We start from the raw sequence: 22,096 nt of genomic DNA on the forward strand, positions 1-22,096 counted from the left end.
TGTGTGCGCGTGTCTGCGTGCATGTGTGTGTGTGTGTGTACATTCCATCCCTGCCCATGAACAGGGCGCCCCTAACGCCTGCCTGTCCGGAGCGGCCCGTCCCGACATAGTGTGGGAGGTGTTGGTGAACGTAAACAAACAACACCTTGTCTCGCCACCGTTAGCGTTAACGGGCAGACCTGCTCTCTGATAGCCCTGCTCGGATCCATCGCATCAGGAGTCCCGCTACCGCAGCTGCCGCCGCAGCGCTGGCTCGCTGCCAGGAGACCCTGGAGTCACGTCAGAGACGGCTGTCCGAGTGTTAAAAAAAAAAACAAGCAGAGGTTTGTCTGATGACCGGGGGGGTCACCGGCATCAGGCTGGCAGATTCACAGACCGACCGGGAATGAGGGTAATTACACGCCGCTCGTCTGAACAAAACCCCCGTAGAGACGCTTTGGCCGGGCAGAACAAGGGTCAAGGGAAGGTGGTCCACTCAATCGTATTACACGGCACGGGGCCTCCGGGCCGAGCCAGGGAGGCGGATAGAGGCGAATGCAGTCGTCTAGCAGCCTGCTAGGGGGCACGCCGTGACATGGGGGCTCGGTGGCAGGACACGAGGTACATCACCGTTACCGAGCAAACGGCCCCCTGAACTTACCCTGATCCTCTGGCGCCCCCCCCCCCCCCCCCCAATAAAAATATATAAATAAACTAACAACCCCACTCACACTCATGTTATATAGCTTAAAGTTGTCAATGCATCGTTTTTCATTGATTTTGCGTTGGACACTATATAGCAATGAATGCCCTCTGAGTCAGTTTTGGTGCAAAAAATATAAAAATATTAATGAATATTCATGACATGCAAATATCTCACCTCTGATTGGGTAACAGCACTGTCCATCATTGTGATAAACCTGATTAAACTTCCAGAGCGACATGGGGGGGGGGGGGATTGAGAGAGAGAGAGAGAGAGAGAGAGAGAGAGAGAGAGAGAGAGAGAGAGAGAGAGAGAGAGAGAGAGAGAGAGAGAGAGAGAGAGAGAGAGAGAGAGAGAGAGAGAGAGAGAGAGACAGAGACAGAGAGAGAGATATCTATTGGCCAAGAAAGAAAAGTTGAGGAAGAAATGGTTGGATTGAACATTCATTCACTGTGACACTGGCACTCCCGCGACTCCCGACCGCCACGTCTCACGTCGTGCCCCGGTCGCGGCACCTCGCGGCCCGGGCCCCGTGACCTTGGGCACCGCGACCACTCCCGCGTCTCCCGCGACTCCCGCCGTGCCCCGTGAACGAATGAATGAATGGCCCGGGAACCACGGGCACCGCGGCCTGGTAAACGAGGACACCGCGAAAACAGATCACGCACAGAGGCCTAATTAGGCCTATATATTTAGGGGTCCAAGCCAACAGATCCCTATTGTTTTTGTAGCGATTATTATACTTCCCGCATTGAAAGTGGGACCACAGCCCAAACCGTAAATGGTGCAGGCACGCCAATAGCATGACTAGATCCAGGTCCGGCACCATTACTCAGATAACAAAATCCAGACACAGGTCCCTAGATGGCGCTATGCCAAGGAATACGCGTTTGGTACTATAACTCCCACACCGAACCTCCCACAGTCCAAAATGTTATACCCACAGATTCACTGGAGTCTGCTGCATCTTCTGGCATAGGCCACGCCTATTTGCGTCTATGAAAAAATTTCGCAAAATCGCGAAAACCGCTAAACTGCCTTTCACAACTCCTCCAACATTTCTTGACCAATCGACACCAAACTTTGCACACGACATCTTCAGACGCACACAAAAAATTCGAACACTTTTTTGATCCGACCTTCGACGACGAAACGGTAGCGTTTTGAATGTTGGTTTATTAGCTACGTTACACTTCGAAAATCATAAATCCCCAAAAATTCAAAATTAGACATCGGATCGAGTTCAAATTGTACACATGTGTCGGCGCTACCCTTAATGGAGTTCCATAAAAAATTCGGACATTTTCGCCACGAAAAAAATTCTATTCGGAAAATTTCGCCAAAAGGGGGCGCCAAAAACGACGACATTGTGTATCTTTATACTTCCTTCCCTAAAAGTGGGTCCACAGCCCAAACAGTAAATGGTGCAGACACGTCAATAGCATGAATAGATCCAGGTCTGTGAGGTCTACGCAGACGACAAAATCCAGACATGCCGGTCACTAGGTGGCGCTATACCAAGGAAAAACGCGTTTGGGGCTATAACTCCCACACCAAACCTCTCACAGTCAAAACCTTTCTATCCACAGGTTCATGGTAGCGTTTTGAATACATGCTTCGCGTTGTGCCGGCGAAATGCACATCGCTTGGACCCCTGGATAACTGCTTGCAGTTCTAGTTTGTATTTGAAATGCAGCGGTCTTTTCGTGGCGACTACGCTCAGAGCAGCTGGAACTGAACAACAGCAAGAGGAAGGAGGAAAACGGGCTATGAACCAAATGTTGATTTTTTTTTTCTTACAATCTTCCATGTTTGATTGTGTTGTGTTGGTTATTGAACTGTTAGCCCGCGAACTTGGGTTATGTTTATCAGCGTTACTATAGAGATCATGACGATAGCAGAACAACATCAACGGTTTCAAGGGAACAGAGTGTAATTACACCTGTCAGAGGAGCGACTTGGGGTGGACAACATATACTTTGAGATAATCAAATCACAAAGAGAGCAGTTGCACTTTACCTTTTCCAAAGTGCATGCGTTCCTTTTACGTGGCGAGATGTGAAATAATAAAGAGAGTCGTGGCATTTGTAGAAAGAATCATTACACGTTTCTATGAGGCCACGCTGTCGGATGCATCAAACTAATTTGGTTTTAAGAGGAGCCTGTGTCCTTTTAAAAATGGAATGCTGGAGTGGTGTAAACTGTTGCTAGGTGGGAGTTGGAAGGGTTTAAGTGCTGTAGGGTGTTGGGAGGTGTAAAGCCCAGGCATGCTGTAGAGTAGACAGACAGGCGACATCTGCAGCACAGTGGCTGTTTGGTAATCACGCAGAAGCACTGGGGCGTGAGTTGGCCTCTGTGTGTGAGTATGTTTCTGCATGCATGAGTGCACAAGTTATTGTGTGTGTGATTGAAAGTCAGCCGTGCCTGCATGCATGCATGTATGTGTGTGTGTGTGTGTGTGTGTTTGATTGTCGGTGACAGTGAGTCTGCCTGCATGTATGTTTGTATGTGTGCGTGCATGCGTGTGTATGTGTGTGTGTGTGTTTGACCCTTGTCAGGGTGTTAACAAGTCTGTAAAGCCTACACAATAGGACCTTTGTGTCTGGGCACGGCCTGCAAGGCCAGCTCTCCAGAACGACCAAACACGCGACACAATAGTGATACAGTTAGGGGTTGGTACCTGGCCGCAAGCACAAGCTCTCCTTCAAGTGTTACCCTTGTGAGCTGCAGGGCTTAAGGCCACAGAGTAGCCAGTTAATAGCAGAATGCTACTGAATAGAGCCTTTCCCCAACAAAGGCTCTATGCAACATTCAGTTTCAGGCAAAGGCTGAAAAAAATATTTTTATTGTTGATTGCACTTTTATTTCAAAACATTTCTTTTTCTTTGTGTCGGTGGAAGAAGAGCCGCAGAATTATGTAAATTATGACAGTACAATTTTGGATAACAAATTAAAAACCTTTCATCTGTTAATAAAACTAAATGGGGATTGTATCGTTCGATCTTAAATAATCCCCATGACAAATCTTTCAATCAGTCCGAAAAGATGAATTGTGTAATAAAGTTCTTTGTTTATATCCGTTGATTAGAAGCAAATGTCCCCAAACCTTTTCACGCTGCTTGAAGTACTGAGCTCTTCCTGTGTGTAATACAAATTTGATTAAACAATAGATTTTGTACATTTAATATGATAAATCATAATAAGTGTTTCTTACCTCTAGATATTATTTTTATCAGGCAATTGTGTGTATGACTTTAGGTTGATTTAATCACAAATAATTATTATCATATTTATAAAAACAACAAGTCCTTGGCAGTGTAACTGTATGTAACTCCTCACACAGAGGTAGGCTGCATCCCTTCCTTCCAGCCAGATTGCACTTCAGATGTTCACAAATATATCGAAAAGCCCAAGAATGCCTTCACATAAATCAGGCCAAAGGAAGCATTCATGCTCTTTATTCCACACCGGGGCTACGCACAGGTCCTCCAAAGGAAACCACACATCCACCTTGATGTCTGGTTACTATGCTACTATGTGCAGCTACAGTTCCGCAATGCCTGCCAATGAGTTGCTCCACTGAAGCCATCTGGGATTAAGACAACTTCAGCAGTCAGTTTCGCACGGCGTAATGCAAATACAGCTCACTTTAGCTCTTGAGTTCCTTTCCGAGACAGAACCTGTGAAGTTTAAAGGCCTCCTTCTGAGATGCAAACTCATGGGTCCCCTCTCCCATGGCGATGGCTTGTGAGGGAGTCTAGGGACACCATTAGCTGAGCTCCATGCTAGAAAATGCCCCTGGTCAGCCCCGGCTTCCCTACCTGAAGTTGGGTTCAAGCAAGAGCAAGAGCTGTTATTTCCAAGCACTGCACCAGCATCAATATAAGCTATACTAGCCGCACTTAAACCACTGATCACAAAATCCTTTCAATGCCAGAGTGACTTCACTGCAAAGCCTACATTAAGGTAGATGTGCCTCTACAGGCCCAAGTCCATCCCAGGAGATCTGAAAATATCCTATTAGACTAACTATTGGAAATGTCTTCATAAAGGAGGAAATCCCTCGACAGAAACCCCCGCTATGAAAGTGTTCTTGGCGTGAAACTAAATCTTTCTCCAAGACCTGGAAACGGGGAACCATCCTGCATGGATGCAAGTCTGAGACAAGATGTTCCACCTGTCATTTATTGCTTACGTATAGACTTGATTTACTTTAACTCAACCCAGTACATTTTTCCATCTTGAACATTTGGAGAGTGATGGAGTGTTAACAGCTGTAGCAAAATTCCATTTTCTTTATATTCATGAATGTATTCTAAGAACAGTGGGGTTAAAATGATTTATTCTCTCTTAAGGATGGTCAAGAAGTTGCCTATGCAGAAAATTGTGTGCATTCAGCAGCTATTTCCGTTTTGAACTCAATACCTAGTCGTCAAGGTGATCTGAAATGTACTGCCACAGCAGAATCAGGTGAGTTCACCTCCAGCTTTCCAAACAGATCGTAGTCTCGGGAACCAGCATCGACACAGGCAGCTCAGCTCAAAACTACTTCAGTTGGTTAATCAGTGAACCGCAACGAGCATAGTAGACGATGGTGCAGTAATAGCTTATGCTGCTTTGTGATTAGATGTGTTCGAATGCTAGACGTCTTGCTAGCGGTAGCGTTGGCTAATGGTTATGCTGACGGAGGAACGCCTCTCGACAAACATTGTTGATATAATGAATTCCAGTCCTAATGAGCGAGGGAACTACGGTCTGTGCGTGGCTACCAGCACAGTGAGGGAAAATAATCTTCTTTCCCCTGTAGAAACATGGGCTGTACTTTACCTGCCTGAGGCCGTCCTTGCCGTTCTGCATGATCCTCAGAGCGTAGTTGGACCGCTGGCCTTTGCTGTTGAACTCAATGTGCCCCGTCAGTCCTTCCAACTCTACCTGTCCCCCACAGACACACATAGACACAAATGTTAAAGACTTAAAATAGTGAACCTCAAAAAGCTTTGAGGATCCAAGTGAAATAAGTGTTGCAACTGATTGTTTATCCTTTTGGGTCCCTTTGAAATATGTTTATCTTCAGACGGTGATATAAAAGGCAATATGAGCTAGATGAGCTAGAGATGGGCAGTCCAAGTATAGAACCACAAAATACTGAATACATATATTCAGCGCCGTAGAACTTCGCTATACACTCCTATTATGCTATTAAATATCTCATTAGCATTGTGCGGGCCTGACAATGGCTTTTGTTGCCTCGCTGTTAAGTTAGAGTGCCATTCTGACAAATTTGACAAGTCATTCTTCTTTTCTTTTGGGCGACAAAAAAAACAGAGCATTATTAGGACAATTCTTGGACAATGTGGACACTAAAAGAAAAGCAGTTCAACGCATGGGAATAAACAGAAAATGGCCGAACAGTGAGGCTACGTTAACATGATGAAGGTCTGAACAGAAGACGCAAAAGTGGCGTTGCGTCTTCAATTTTGTTCCGTGTTTAGACAAGCGTTTTTGGGAGGAAATCTGCGTGCATACGGTGACGCAAAAGTGTATGGAATTCGATTGGGTATGCATGTCAGGCGGCTAGGTGGTGCTGTGATACACTATCACACAACAACGCCATGTCTGAGCGCATGCGTAGAATCTTCCTTCTTCTCTTATCTGAACCGCGAAAACCAAAACATAATTACAGATCCTTCTCTGTTCAGTAATACTATCTGTGCATGTCCTGTACATTACGTGGAAAGATTCCTGTAAATTTATTAGAGCTGCCAGAGCAGCTTGACGGTCCGACTCATGGAAATAATCCAACATGTTTGTTTATTTCCCTGTACTGGGGCATGTATCTATGTGACGTAAACGCGTTCGCAACGTGAGCAGATCTGAGCAGAATTTTGCCTCTTGGCAGTGTAGACGGAAACCCTACGGCGGAGCGTATTCAAGTTTTCCACTCTGGAGGGTGATTTCAGATTTTTGTGTTTTTAAGCCCCAAAAACGCTGTCACCGTCCAAACGAATGGCACTTCCGATAAATATTTTGTCGTTTTTACCCGCAAGCGTCCTCGTGTAAACAGGGCCTGAGAGGAGAGGCGCCTGCTCCTCTCCCGTCCAGCGGGGGCAGCGGTCTTACCATCCGCAGGTAGTTCATCAGGCTGGTGCCGTGCTCCCAGATCTTGGAGGTCTTGCAGGACAGCATTGTGGCGCCCACGTTCTGGCTGCGGTTCAGCTCCTGTACCGCAGCCACCACCACATGCACCGCGTCAAACAGCAACGCAGAGGAGAGCTGCAGCAGGAGGAGGAGGAGGTGGAGGAGGTTGAAAAGGAAGAGTTTCGGTGGAGGGAAGATGAGCGTGTGCATTTTGGACGCTTGCACCTTCTGTAGCTCTGCTATCTGTGTCCTTTGTAACCCTGCATCCATACCCCGGGCACGCACACACACACACACACACACACACACACACACACACACACACACACACACACACACTAGGGCCTAGCCTGTCAGCGGTCACCGAGGGGTTAACCCATCCCTGGAGTGGCCCTGAGATTATTCCATTAGATCATTAGCGAGACTCTTATCTGCTGACAGCACTGAGAAAAAATCTCTCTCTCTCACTCTGTCTCTCTCCCTGTCTCTCTCTCTCTCTCTCTCTCTCTCTCTCTCTCTCTCTCTCTCTCTCTCTCTCTCTCTCTCTCTCTCTCTCTCTCTCTCTCTCTCTCTCTCTCTCTCTCTCTCTCTCTCTCTCTCCCCCTCCCCCCCTGTAGAGTTGGCAAACCCTGACCATTCCAATTACCGCCTGGCTCCCTCAGCCAGTGCCAAAAAACAGCAGGAGAGACAGTCATTCCCCTGCTCTACCCCTGTACACACACACACACACACACACACACACACACACACACACACACACACACACACACACACACACACACACACACACACACACACACACACACACACACACACACACACACACACACACACATTGCAGCTCACTATGCAAATACAATTAAAATGCATGATGCCAGGCGTGGGCCAAGGCCAGAGGAGAGTGCAGCTGTGCAATGAAGCTGGAGAGCCAGAGAGGTGTTTGCTTGGTATCCATGGCGGCCTCAGACTGATGGCAGAACAGAGTCAACATATTTTGCAGAGAAAAACTACAATGTGGCCACTCAATCGAAAATAGACACTTGTGTGAATCGAACAGTTGAAAAGCCACACAGTCAAAATACACTGAATGTTTTATTGAATTTTGCACTTGCAGTTACGTTTAGGGTGACATTTTCGAAATCATGATAAGGTGAATCACTTTCATCTCAAAGTGTAAATCGTGTTAGTCCACTTACTCAAGCACGGGGATTCATTCTTTATATCGCTACTCAGTCAGTCTCCTCCACTTTGAGCATTACATATGCCTGCAGGCATTGAGTTTTTCCTTTTAAGACTGCTTGTGATTAATTAGAGATAAGTGATTATACATGTCACTGCTAATAAGACATGATGGGTCATTGATGTAAGCTATGGGACGCAACATCAAACAACAGGTTGCTTAAAAGAGCAATTGATATCATACAAATAAAAAAAAAAAAAAATTCTTGGGGGCATAATTAGAATGCACATATTCAATGAAGGCAATTAAGGATGGAGACAAATCAGCACATCTTGCTTTGATAGGAAGACAACCAAGGGCAACAAACGCACTCACACATGCAACGGCCGCACGCTTACGTTTCTTTCCCACTATGTGATGAAACCGGTTGAGAATAGACAAATTGAAGAAGAAAATCCTGATGGGATGTTAATTGGAATATATATCTTTTTTTCCACCAGCTCCACTAATGCATAACGGGCGACTCGATAACACAGGGCTGAGATTCTGTAACGCTCCAGGGAGACTTGACGCACTGATTTAGACTAGGCCTATATGCATCATCCATGCTTGTGATAAACGCTGATTACCATGGTAGAAATCCGTCCATGCAGCAGGAAGACTGGTTAACAACCTGTTTAGATAATGGACAGGGCTGTTTAGATAATCGCAGAGGCTGGACTTCCTGCCTCTGCGATTAAACCCTTGCAGCGCATCCAGAATGCGGCAGCGCGCCTCGTGTTCAACCTACCGAAGTTCTCCGATGTGACCCCCCTCTTCCGGGACCTCCACTGGCTCCCTGTAGTAACCCCCCACCAATTTAAGCCGATGGTACTGGCATACAAGGCAGTCGATGGGACTACATCTGCCTACCTCAAAGCATTGGTAAAGCCACACACACCAGCTCGATCCCTCCGCTCAACTACCTCAGCTGGACGTCTGGTACCGCCATCGCTAAGAGCTAGCAAAGGTCGATCAGCAAAGTCACAACTTCTCTCGGTTTTGGGACCTCAGTGGTGGAACGAGCTCCCTGCCGTTCTCAGGACCGCAGAGTCGCTCACTAACTTCCGAAAAAGACTCAAGACTCACCTGTTTGGAGTCCACCTCGACTCTGCATAGCCACCCTCCCCCTTCTGGCCACCATTGTATTGTATTGTGTTGTATTGTATTATAGTACTTAACTGTTTAGCAACTGCATTAGCTGCTATCATTGCTGTAACACAGGGAATTGGTTAGCCTAGCGATTGTGGTACTTGCCCTTGGTTCTATGAACATCCTTACTGTAACGACAGCGATATATTGTTGCACTTCTTATGACAAATGTACTTATTGTAAGTCGCTTTGGATAAAAGCGTCTGCTAAATGCCCTAAATGTAAATGTAAGTGTTAATGGGCTCTTGCCATGCATGTTTGATGGATGCACTTCGAAACAAAAAATGGGGTTGAATGATATACTACAAAAAGGTTGTACCTGGAACACCTTATGGTGTTCCAGGTACAACAAGTGGTTGTTGTAGCCTTTTGCTTATGTTGTGTCGATGAAAATACAATAATACAATAATTATATAATGAAACCACTGCATATATATTAAAGGTCAGAAACCAGTATTCACAGAGGGAAGCTCATACCATGAACCAACACCCAGCTGATTGAACATCATCAGTCCATTATATATCAGTCCATTAGGACTTGCAGTCACCATATAAAGGGTATTGAATGCAGAGAGAACGGGGAAACCTCCCGGGACCTAGCTCTGATGATGGCTCGACATTCCAAATACTTCAGTATTTGCGGATCCATATCGGGGTGTTTAACCCTCTCAACTCTAAAAGAGTGGTCATTAGGGACGTACTCAGTAGGTCAATTTCATTTTGTACTCGTCCCTTGTTTGAGAGGTCAATTGTTTCCGTACTTTTGAGAATAAAGAGTCAGGTGAACATTTAGAGAATACATTTAAAGAGTTAGTAATTCTATTTTTATTAAAAGTAATGTTACCATATTTCCATGTGAGTAGAGTTTGGGATTAAATTGCATGTCCACTACATTGGCTCCCTTCCTCTCTCGGTTTAACACATGTGGCTGCCACCAATACGATGAGGAAAAGCTGCTAATGAACATGGGAAATGTCTAACAAATGCAGCACCACTCAAAATAAAACTGGCAAACATTAGCCAACCATAATTATTCCAACCACGGTAATATAAAAAAAACTCTGCAGCACAAGGCTGGACTCCGTTCCTACCCCATGAGCCTTGCTTCTAGACAGTGACATGCAACGGTGGAACAACGCAAACACTGACAGATTTCGCTGTCACTTTCATTGATTTTTTGGAGAACATGTGTACGAACATGTGAAACTAATGGGGCATTAATAATTCATGTGTTGATGAATCACAGCGACTATAACGCTCCTCTGTCGGCCATTGCATCCCAGGCACTCTGTGATGAAGGACCTGGCTGCTGTTTGGACAAGTCACATGACATGTGTGTCAAGGTCATGCACACATCCAACACTCACGAATAGCAGGGTGACGGGAGACTGTCAACTGCCAAAGAGCATGTCTGTCATATGTCTGCATGGCTTTTGTTTATTTCTGTCAACGTCTGTCAACGTTTGAAAAAAACAAAACAAAGATCACTGAGATTGACCTATATGGAAATGATCGCTATTTCAGTGCATGACTTGAGTGGCCATTGTCATTCTCTTATTGTCTTCTGCACCAGCCAACCACCACAGCGTGTTTGTTTGTCTAGAAATGAGCTCAGACAGCTCCCAAGGCATTCATTCGGGGGTTCAAGACAACCAAGCCTTAGGGTGTAATCTATGGCATATCTGAAAAGATTGAGACATGCATATAAATAATAAGAGAGCAGGCCGTGAATTGAGTCCTGGATACGAGTATGCCGGTGCAGGTCTGTACGTATATACGGCGACCTGGGAATATTCTGTGCAGTGATGTAGAAGAGAATCTCAATGTATCGCCATTGAAACACTTTCATTATGTGAAGACACTGAGCCGAACCCTACTTATGAATAAGGTTGTTTCTCCTGAGTCTACCTGAAAACCAACTACGACCCACATAGAGAAAAAAACACATTCAATTATTAAAATGTGATAACAGACAACAGCTATATCTGGGACTGCCCATATAGACTTGAATACACCTCCATATATATAGTGTATATGTGAAGCCAATATTCAAGTCCCTTCAGTGGGCATTAGGTGAAAATTAATCGCACCAGTCATACCCTCTAACAAGATATATGTAGAGTGTATTAGCGGCTGAATTCCGAATTTATTGTATTTTATGAATACAAAACCAACAATTTACCCTAAGTATATACACCTCCAAATACATAGTGTACATGAAGCCAAGGGTATGGTAGCTGCTTATCTTCACATTTAGTTTATTGTATGAATACAAAAACCAACAATTTAGCCAAACTGTACTAATGAGCTGTCTTTCAGACAACTCTCTTTCAGTAATAAATGCTAAATAATAGATGTCAACTCCCTAAATGTCATCTCTGTGTATTTCCAGAAGGGTTTGTTTCTTAGACAAGCTAGAGTAGCCTAATAATATACCTTTCTGCAAAAGCTATTCCCGGGAAACCTTTGTTTGGACCTAATGGGCTCAACGTAAGGTAATTTGTGTGAGTGTGCTTTGCATGTGTGTGTGTGTGTGTGTGTGTGTGTATGTGCGATTTGTGTGTGTGTGTGTGTGTGTGTGTGTGTGTGTGTGTGTGTGTGTGTGTGTGTGTGTGTGTGTGTGTGTGTGTGTGTGTGTGTGTGTGTGTGTGTGTGTGTGTGTGCGTGCGATGTGTATGTGTGTGTGAGATGTGTGTGTGTGTGTGTGTATGTGTATGTGTGTGTGTGTGTGTTTGTGTGTGTGTGTACTGACCGGTGTGCCAGCGAATGGAGCGTGGTCACAGTTCTCTTGCCAAGATCTGTTGAGGCTGAGCAGGAAGTCCTGGAAGAAGGGGTGGGTTCTGTTAAAGACCGAAAATCCAACTATGTTGACCCTCTGGTCCGCCACGTCATCCAATCGCAGCAGAGGGAACTCCTGCAGGGCCAATGGCGAGAGAGAGGGTGGGAGGGGGGAAGGGAGAGAGAAAAATATTTTTTTTTTCCGGCATTCACATATTTTACACAGGTGCACGACTTGAATAAATCCCATTGACATCATGGTAGAAAGTTGCTACTTGTTGATAGAAATGTTGAAATCCAACTCCATCTGTCGCATTTTCTTTTCATGAACTTCTACTGGGGTTAATCAATGTCAACATCTGGGGAAAAAACATCAAGATGTCCAATATATACAGTTTGGATATGCACCACAACACATCTCACACATAAAAAAACGGACCTAGTGCTCAGCATCAGGGAAAGCAATGCCAGTGACCAATGAAGGCAAGAGCGAGAGTGAGAGTGAACAAATGTCACATCCATTCCTGAAGCCAAAATTTAGAAAAATAAAATACTTCCCTTTCCTGCGTAAAAAATATTTTAATCGTGAAACCATTTTAAAATATTGCATTTGTCACTGAGAATCAAAACAACTGTCCTCATTGTCCGCTGAAGGTAAGAAGCGGTGTCAGGACCCCCAACCGATGCCCCCACCCCGACCCCTCCCAGGCTGTGGCGGTGTCAGACAGCCCAGCGACAGGGACAGCCAGAGCCTGAAGGGCCTAACCATCGGTAGCCTGTGTTCCCGTCACTCAACCCAGCCAGGGGACTCCGATGGCGGGGTGAGGGTGGAACGAGGAGCCATGTCAGGGCTGCAGATGATGCCGGTGACGGCTGAGAGGGGGTAAGGGTGTGTGTGTGTGTGTGTGTGTGTGTGTGTGTGTGTGTGTGTGTGTGTGTGTGTGTGTGTGTGTGTGTGTGTGTGTGTGTGTGTGTGAGGGAGAAAACAGGCGCCAAATGCAAAGTGTGTTTTGGCAGTTGGACGTTTTACTTAAGAGAAAACTTCTTGGAAAGTTCTTGGAAAGATTGAGAAGCATATCATATTTGATATCTTATGGATTAGATAATAAATTATAATAAATAAATTGTAAAAATGTTAAATAAATTATTAATATGTAGGATTTGATATGAAGACAAGATGTGTTGCACAAAAAAAGCGTTTTAAAATGGGGAGTTAACTCCTATTTTCTTATATTTGACTTGACGGAAAAGGGCCTTGTCTTTGCGACGTCATGAAAAGAATCCGGTTTGAGTCCGGAGCAGAGCGGAACGATTTATATACACAACATTGCTCATTATAATGACACACACAATTGTACAAGCTTTAAAAAAAAAAGTTTACATGGGTCGTTACTATGGAGATATGCCCCCTGCTCTTTTACCCTAGAAATACAAGCCCCCAAAAATATTTTTTTACACACCGCCTGCTGTTCGAATTAAATCCAAAACTTGGTTCCCTTGCACTTGAAAAACTTTTTACAACTTTTTATATCTATTCATCTTAAATTATTCCTTTGGTTCTCCTGTACTCTCCGCTGTGACGACCTAATTTCCCGCCTCACATAATAAAGTAAATCCAAAGTACACCTCTCATCTGACCTGACGCGGCATCACAACGTATACGATTTGGCCAGCATAAGAAATACAAATATCCACACTGGTAGTAAAGACACTGGCCGGAGCGGGCCGCTCGACGTGCGCAATTACCGCAGCAGCCTGGCGGCGTCTCGACATGCTTATAGGCCGTGTGAGCGGCTTTGAGAAAATCAAAGATGACTCTTTTGCTGTTTTTCACCTGTGACTGGTAATGAAAGTCAGGGTCGTGACACTATTGATTCATACGTGGGCTGTGTTGACAATTCCAGGGCGCACTCCTATCTCCACGCAGTCCTCACAGGCTCCGATAAGCCAGTGGGGAGTGGCCTTGTAATTAGTAGCTAAGTGTACTTTAATACATCATTAGAGTCAGAGCCGGTGCAAACAAGCCCATCATTAAAAATGCCCCTCAAGGGTCCCGTCGTGTGAAGCCATGCGGGCGTGTGAGCGCGCACAAGTACATCTACACACACACACGCACGCACGCACGCACGCACACACACACACACACACACACACACACACACACACACACACACACACACACACACACACACACACACACACACACACACACACACACACACACACACACACAAACACACACACACACACACACTGCAGAACATTTGATTATTTCAACAAAGCACCATACTGTAAACCAAGGTCAACAAAATATCCTGAGGCTATGTCTGGTAAGATACAATTTTTTCATATTCATCTCATTTAGTGATCTCTCTCTCTCTCTCTCTCTCTCTCTCTCTCTCTCTCTCTCTCTCTCTCTCTCTCTCTCTCTCTCTCTCTCTCTCTCTCTCTATATAAATATATATATAGATATATAAATATATATATATATCTATAATATATTTCTTTCCATCTAGCCTCCACTCTCTCTCACGTTCCTCAAATTCCACTTTCTCTCAATCTCTCCTACTCACTTTCTCTCTCTGTCTTTCTGACACACATGCATCAACCTCCACACCCACACCCACACACACACCCACACCCACACCCACACACACACAGACACACACACACAAATGATGGGCAGGAGAGGAACCAAAGTGGGAGAGATAGAGAGAGTAAGAAAGAGAGAGAGAAAGATGGAGAGAAAGAGAGTGAGAGACAGAGACAGAGAGAGCATGAGCTAAAAGCTAAATGGCATGGAGAAGTGGGAGGAAGAGGGGGATTGATAAGAATTGATAGAGAGGGGTCTGCGAGTATCGATTGAGGAATGAAGAAGGCAAAAGGTTGGCTGACAAAGCTGAAGGCTTAGGGGGGGTCGGGCGTGGGACTCGGTGGAATGAGGATGAGGACGGGGGATGAAGGCGGTCTGTGGAGCGGAGATGACAGGGGATGAGGTGGGGGGAGGTGGGAGGGAGGGGAGGGGAGGGGAGGAGGTGAGGGTGGGGGTGGGCAGGCAGACTGCTGAGGAGCCGTCCCTGTGCTTTACTGATACTGGCTGTCAGCCGCGGATCACTCAGCAGCCGAGACCTTGACCAGCATCCGCGGGTGATTCACCCAGCCCCACCCACCGCCTACACCCACCGCCTGCACCCACCGCCTACACCCACCTGTCTCATCTGCTTCACCCCCAGAACCCTGGTCTCTCTCTCCGTCCCTCCCTCTCCAGGGAACCTCCAAGATCCCTGGTGTGTCTCTCTCTCTCTCTCTCTCTCTCTCTCTCTCTCTCTCTCTCTCTCTCTCTTTCTCTTTCACTCTCTCTCGCACACACACGACACACCTGTGGGCGTGTGGACATAGACACTATCTCACGAGTGCACACACACACACACACACACACACACACACACACACACACACACACACACACACACACACACACACACACACACACACACACACACACACACACACACACACACACACACACACACACACACACACACACACACTCTGTTTGACGATTCGACAGCCAGACTTGTGTATGTTTGTTTCGAGGTATTCTGTTTGAGGGTGAAGTAATGAGATCTCTTGAGTCCCGTCACACACACACACACACACACACACACACACACACACACACACACACACACACACACACACACACACACACACACACACACACACACACACACACACACACACACACACACACACACCCTCAAACACACCCTCAAACACACAGAGTCTATACAGCCTCTACATACAAACAAGCACATCAAATAATCATAAATGTGTATGCAGTGTACACTCACGCACACAGTACAGCCAAGTCTATGAAATAAAATGAAAGACGTCATCGGCGTAAGCAGATTTATCGACACACACATGCATGCATGTCCATGCACAAACATTAACACATAGACATTAACCAATCCATAATCCACTGGTCCTGTTTCCTGTTTACAAAAGTTTCTGGGTTAGACATAATCAACCACACATGCCAGACTTTTTCCAGGTTTGTCCATAAAATACTATTGGAGAGTATTGCCATGTATCCTTGTAGCATTACTGAAGCCATTAGCAGATTCCATATGCTGAAATATTTAATTATCCCGGGCCAGTAACGGGGACACAAACTCAATTACCAAAGAAAACCCTCAGGCGAACACAATGGTCACCCACCTCCTGCTGAACTTAACTCCATTCGTTTCTCCTCTGCACGAGGAGAATGAGTTCCAGAATGAGAGAATGAAACTCTCAGCATTCTGTGGAGATAGTCATCAAGGGCCACTCTGGAGGAGAGAAATCATCCTCTGCTATCTGCCAAGGCTGCATGGCGATGCAATAGACCGGTCTCCAGTAGCATATGATTGAGTAACATTTCTGTAAATTGCATATTGATTTCCATGAAGATAAAGTGTGAATTAATCACATCCTTCCATTTATACAATAGGGGGGCAGGGACACACGTTCATGTCTAAGGCGGCTCTCAATTTGTAATGAAATCCAATTCTTGCGGCACAATGCTTATTCTCTAATAACTGGGTGTGTTCATACAGTGTTATTTTCCTATAATTTATTTCATGCTCATATCAATGACCATGTTCATTTAAACTGCACACCTAAGTCCCCTACCTCCTTATCACCACAGTCTAGAGAGCAGTGGATATGACGCAGAAAGAACAAGTATTTTTTGCAATAACAGTTTGCAATAACAAAAAATGTAATAAATGATAAAAAGCTTTGATTTCTCGCCAGCAAAGACTAATTGAATACATGAGGCTGCAGTGGCTAAAGTCCATTCCTAAATTCTCTAAGCCTCCTCACATTCTTTTACACTTCACATTCTTGCACCCAACGCGGCCACACACTCTCCCCCGTACAATTTCAGTTAAGGAGCGAAGAGGGGCTCTGTGAAATAAGTTGTTTCATGTTCACACCCTGCCACTTTTATGTCATTCTCAACCACCCAGTAGGTCCTGCTCTGTTTGCAGCGTTGACCGAGGAGGAGTTTAGCTTGGGGGGCTAAATCCTGCAACGACTGAACGCGTGAAGCTTGAAACATGATACTTTGTTTCAGCCGCTTTAATGGACACATAAATCACAACAATACGCCGTCCTCGCTGCTGCTGCTGCTGCGGGTGGAGCGAGTGATTTGGAATCTATAACTCGAAGAATTATGTCTGACCTGCATTAATAACAGCTTATTTGTGCAGAACAGACCTTATGCCCAGAATAATCCTCTGGCCTCATGGAATGGGACCATGAATGGCATCAATATTGCAGACACCAGCATATGCTCGGAATCTCAAACCGGCTGTTTCTTCCCGTAAAGCATACAAACGCATCCGAGCCACAATCTATACTGTTGGAAGAAGATGCAAGCATACATTTAATCAGAGTAATCACTGAAAAAGGGATAGACATTTTCCAAACGGCCCAGATGCAATGCTCTGTTTTTCAGACACAGGAAAACGTTTCACAGCTGCTCGTTCTCGCAGGAACATTGTGATTTGTTCCTCGCTTGTCACGGCTCTTTCAGAGAGGCTGGAGCGATGGCTGAGATAACGGCGACAGGACAGAAAGAGAGGCTGCAGATAATGGAGATGCAGGTCCATCCAAACACAGCGCTCATCATGCTGAAGCCCCTGAGTGGTTCCTATCGATCTCGGGAGTGTTTCTCATCAAAACCAAGTAAACCTCTTTGGCTGCTCCGAGACCAGACCTACTCTAATGCACCGCTATAGGGCCTTGCACATCCGAATGCATCATGAGAATTTGGGGGATCCAGTGATGGGGGGCTGTAGTACTGTGGAATCCAAACTCAACTTAAATATATCGTAACCTAGAAAACGTTGATGTCTCACGCTAGAATTACTGTGACTGTTTTGAACACAAAATGCCTCCCCATAATTTCATGAGTAACGGTAAAACCATTGACCTGTCGCTAAGTCACGCGCCCTGTCGTTACCATGACGAACTCTGACAAACAAATCAGACTAGATAACAAAAATATAAGGGGAAAATGTCAGCTGGCAGTATATCAAAGCAGGTTTTGGAGATGTTTTTCGCGGAAAATGAACTAGCAAAATGACTTACATTAAGCTAGGGAGGAGTATATTCAAACTAAAAAAATACATACAGAAAGTGACAAACTTAAATTCAGTTGGTTTTCTGGCCTGCCACACAGATCAACATTACACACTTTTTCTTGTCCCGTTGTGGCTTGGGAAAAGGGATGAAATCGACCCCATTCTGCAGCCTCTCGGGATACCGATTGTCTATGTTACATGTACCCAAAGCACATACATTTTTTTTTACACAAACATAAATCCCCCATTAAATTGTTACATCATGCCTCCTCCCTGTTGTTCTCAATAGAGTTGTCCGAGCTGATGTCCGAGTATAGTTGAGGGTGAAATGTCATTGGCTCATCTGCGTTCTAAGGGCGGAGCTTAGCGACAGGTCATACCCGAATAGCACTCATACATAATAAACAACATTCCAATGCTCCTACGCTTCTTCAATCTCTAGGCCAACATATGTAGAGGTAGAGAAGATCAAAGCAAACAGAAAGACGGCCTTGGAATTTCGTTTTAACAAAGGTGGTAATTAATCTATGTTAAAGTAGGGCAGGGTAATCAGCAGAGGTATTTAAATAGAAATCAATGTTTTCAGTGGAGTGAATGAATGGTCCAGTAATGTGTTTTAATCCACGTGGATAGAGGAGTTCGATCGCCGCTTGTTTTATTTGACATGGAGGTGTCAAGTGATTACTTTTGAATAATAACCTGTGTGCGAAGGGGAAACAAACACTGTTGCTCTGCAGAAGGAAACGAGAACAACGGTTCTCCACTCTTCTGCCACTGCTGCTGCTCTTTCTTTCAGACCTGCCGTTTAATCAAACATGTGATGCCTTACACACAGTACACTGATTAATTACCACCTTATTAAATAACCCCTTGCGGTTTCGGAGTTCATTAAAAGTGCTTGACACCGATGCTTTAGTGAGACTCTGCAATAGTAGTATATAATAGATTTATAAGAGATTGTTGTGGAATAGGCTTATGTGTGAAATTTATCGTGAATAATAAATACCTTTATGTATATTGTGAAAACGTGTAGGACTTAAGGTAGAAATATATCTGACTTAATAACAGAAATGTGTTCACAAAATAGGTCAGCCATGACCACCTCCTATCATTTCTCCAGATTGGAATCAGCAATTGACCGCCAATCATATCCACCTTAACCTGGAAGAGATGGAATTAGGGTCAATCTTGATAATGTCAATCAATTAGATTGCTTTATCCATGTTTAAATCCATTTTAAGAAGCGTAGGCTGGACTGTGCTATTTAATCGTAACTTCAACAATAGCTTCCCCACAGCACCTGAATATGCAGTGAATATGTTCTGAAAATGAAAATGCATAGGAGCCAACATACCAAAATAGCATGCAGGAGCTATGCAAGCACACTCACACGTGGATAGATTAATGACAAGCAAGCAGGAGTTATCCATCAAAGAGAAACTTAATTGCCTTAATGGTTAGAAAATTCACCCCGCAGTATTTGATTTAAAGATTTCTTTAACCGTCACAATCATCGAGTTAATTACCAATTAAAGGAGACATATTATGGTATTTTCCCAACAAGTAAACATAGTATTTGAGTTCCAGAAAACATGTCTTTGAAGCTGTTTGCTGGAAATAGCTTTTAGGAAAAAAAGGGATTGTACTCCTGGAGCTGAGCGGCCGGGCTGCCGCCGGGTTCCCCCCGCCGGAGCTGCCCGTCCACTGGTCCACAAAATCGTAGCTATGCTCTGATTGGAGGGGAGCGGGGAAGTGGGAGGTAATATTCAAGTGTGCCCCCTTCCTACGTAGGAGGGGGCTCCTAAACTGACTCACTCGCTTGGTAACTGTAGGCGGGGTACTTTCAGAAATGCATATCTCACTCAAAAAATCATGTACAGACTTTTTTCAAAGTTTGTATGCGTGTGGGAGCACCAGAGACCCAAAACAACACCCCAAATCCCAAGGAAAGGTTTTGTTTTCATAATATGTCCCCTTTAAGAAGCTAATTAATAGTGAATAGTATATCGTAGCACCAGTGTTGGGGGTAACGCGTTAGAACTAACGCGTTAGAGTACTCTTATTCGTTTTTTTCAGTAACGAGTAACCTAACGCGTTAGTTTTGCGAATTCAGTAATCAGTAACTCGTTAATTTCCAAAATAACCACTCGTTACTTCCGTTACTTTAAGATTTTCCCTTGATAAGGAAAGTAAAGTCCCGGGTTTTCTGCATTTAGTCAGATGCTGCTGCCCTGCTCCTTGCATCTCTCTCTCTCGCTCTCTGTGTGTGTGTGCGCGCGCACCTGTGTGTGTAAGCTACGTGTGTCACCGCGGCAAGATGGACGAGAAGATAGCCTTAGATTCCTGGAGGTACGCTCATTATTTTGAGTTACAGAGCGAAAAGGACAAGAAGAACATAGTGGTCGTTTTGAGCACCTTCTTCTCCTACGTTTCAACCATTACTTTGGTGATAAATAGGCTAAAGGTAGCCTACGTGATTGTTATGAATGTAGGGCTATAGGGTCACACGAACATTTTCAGTTCTTCAATGTTTTTTTAGTGCCATGCACTGTTCTTTTGTGCAACGCATACGGTTAAATTGAGTTAAATTTCCAATTCTAAAAGGTTGCGTGCCTACCTGTTAAGCACTTTGTTAGGCGCCTGCACTTGTAAAGTGGATAAGCTATGTGTGACGCACTGTTCTTTTGTGCGCAGCCAATACGGTAAGCTACATTCTGTTAAAATAACTGCCTGTTACCGGAGTATGTTATTCATGGAAGCTGTTCAAATGATCAAAGGATGAATGCCTGTTAAATAAAACGTGCAATATGATGACTGTCTTTCCTGTCCTTATGCTATAGGTTCATGATTGATTCATAAACAGTCAGCACTGTTGGTGCATCTAAAGGAGGATGTGTGTTGTTGTTGCGCTAGGCGGACACGCACGCACCCCAAACGCATTTTAATTGTTGGTAACGCACGAGTACTCTAACGCGTTTCTTTTATTTATAGGTAACGTAGTAACGTAACGGATTACTTTTAATTGATAGTAACAAAGTAACCTAACTGATTACTTTCAAAAGTAACGATACCCAACACTGCGTAGCACCAACCTCCATGGAAGTGGACAACACTGTTGGGATGCAGGGAGAGTGGTGCTGCTACACACATCCAATCAGTAAAAGGCAGGATAAGTGCACAAATATTGTCATTTTCTAACTCCATCAAATTGCAAATAATGCATTTTTTGTTTGCGTGTGGGAAGTTGTATTTCATTCATGACAGGTTACGAATCAACAGATTAAGGCAACAATGGAGGTGGAGGAAAGTTTGAGAGAAAATAACCCTTGAGGGAAGCATTAAAGGAAAGCCCATATCAGGGAGGAAATCAGCGAACAGAAGGGGGGAATTACAGGAAGAGCATCGGAGGCGGCGTCGCAGGGAAGTGAGGTCAAAGGTCGATGGCGAAACGGTAAAGACGGTAGCAAACAAGCGCAGACGCTGAAATGAGGAACAGCATAACACAGTGAGAAAAATATCATAAGCCAAAAGAAGTCAGCAGGCAATTTGAAGTTCACTGACAGGCCCTATAAATCCCGGCCTAACACCCTGGGTTTGGTAGATAAAGGCTGGTAATACAATTGTCAACACTGACTCATCCAGACATGGGTCTCAGAGAGCAAGTGCCGGCAATATGTCAGACAAGCAGTAATGCATAACATCCATTACCCGAGATAGAAACCTACATATAAAGTCACACTTTGGGAATGGTCTTGATCTATATGTGAATATTGGGTGAGAGTCATGGACTAGCAAAAGGACTATTCGGTATTTCGCTGCAAAATGTGAAGGGTAATTCATGGCGTGACAGCAGGTATATTTCAGACTTCTTAAAGCACGCCATTGGAATGATATTTGTACTTTTTGATAACGCGAGCTGGGAGTCATCCCACACCCTCGCTGGCAGTCTTAAAACAGAGCCTTTCTGGGAAAACCGTCTCATACGCAGCTCAA

The 22,096-nt window shown here is 44.7% G+C and overlaps 1 protein-coding gene across 1 annotated transcript in view; it reads right to left on the reverse strand.

The window, feature by feature from the left end:
• grik4 (glutamate receptor, ionotropic, kainate 4) overlaps window positions 1–22,096 on the reverse strand; it is a 140,350-nt gene that overhangs the window by 43,896 nt on the left and 74,358 nt on the right. The window contains exons 7-9 of the mRNA XM_056611733.1: window positions 11,944–12,105; window positions 6,803–6,955; window positions 5,510–5,614 (exon numbers count right to left, since the gene is read on the reverse strand). Coding sequence (XP_056467708.1) covers window positions 5,510–5,614; window positions 6,803–6,955; window positions 11,944–12,105 — 420 coding nt within the window. The remainder of the gene's footprint in view (window positions 1–5,509; window positions 5,615–6,802; window positions 6,956–11,943; window positions 12,106–22,096) is intronic.

Source organism: Gadus chalcogrammus, chromosome 16 (genome assembly GCF_026213295.1).
Source record: "Gadus chalcogrammus isolate NIFS_2021 chromosome 16, NIFS_Gcha_1.0, whole genome shotgun sequence".
In the NCBI taxonomy this organism is placed as follows: Eukaryota; Metazoa; Chordata; class Actinopteri; order Gadiformes; family Gadidae; genus Gadus; species Gadus chalcogrammus.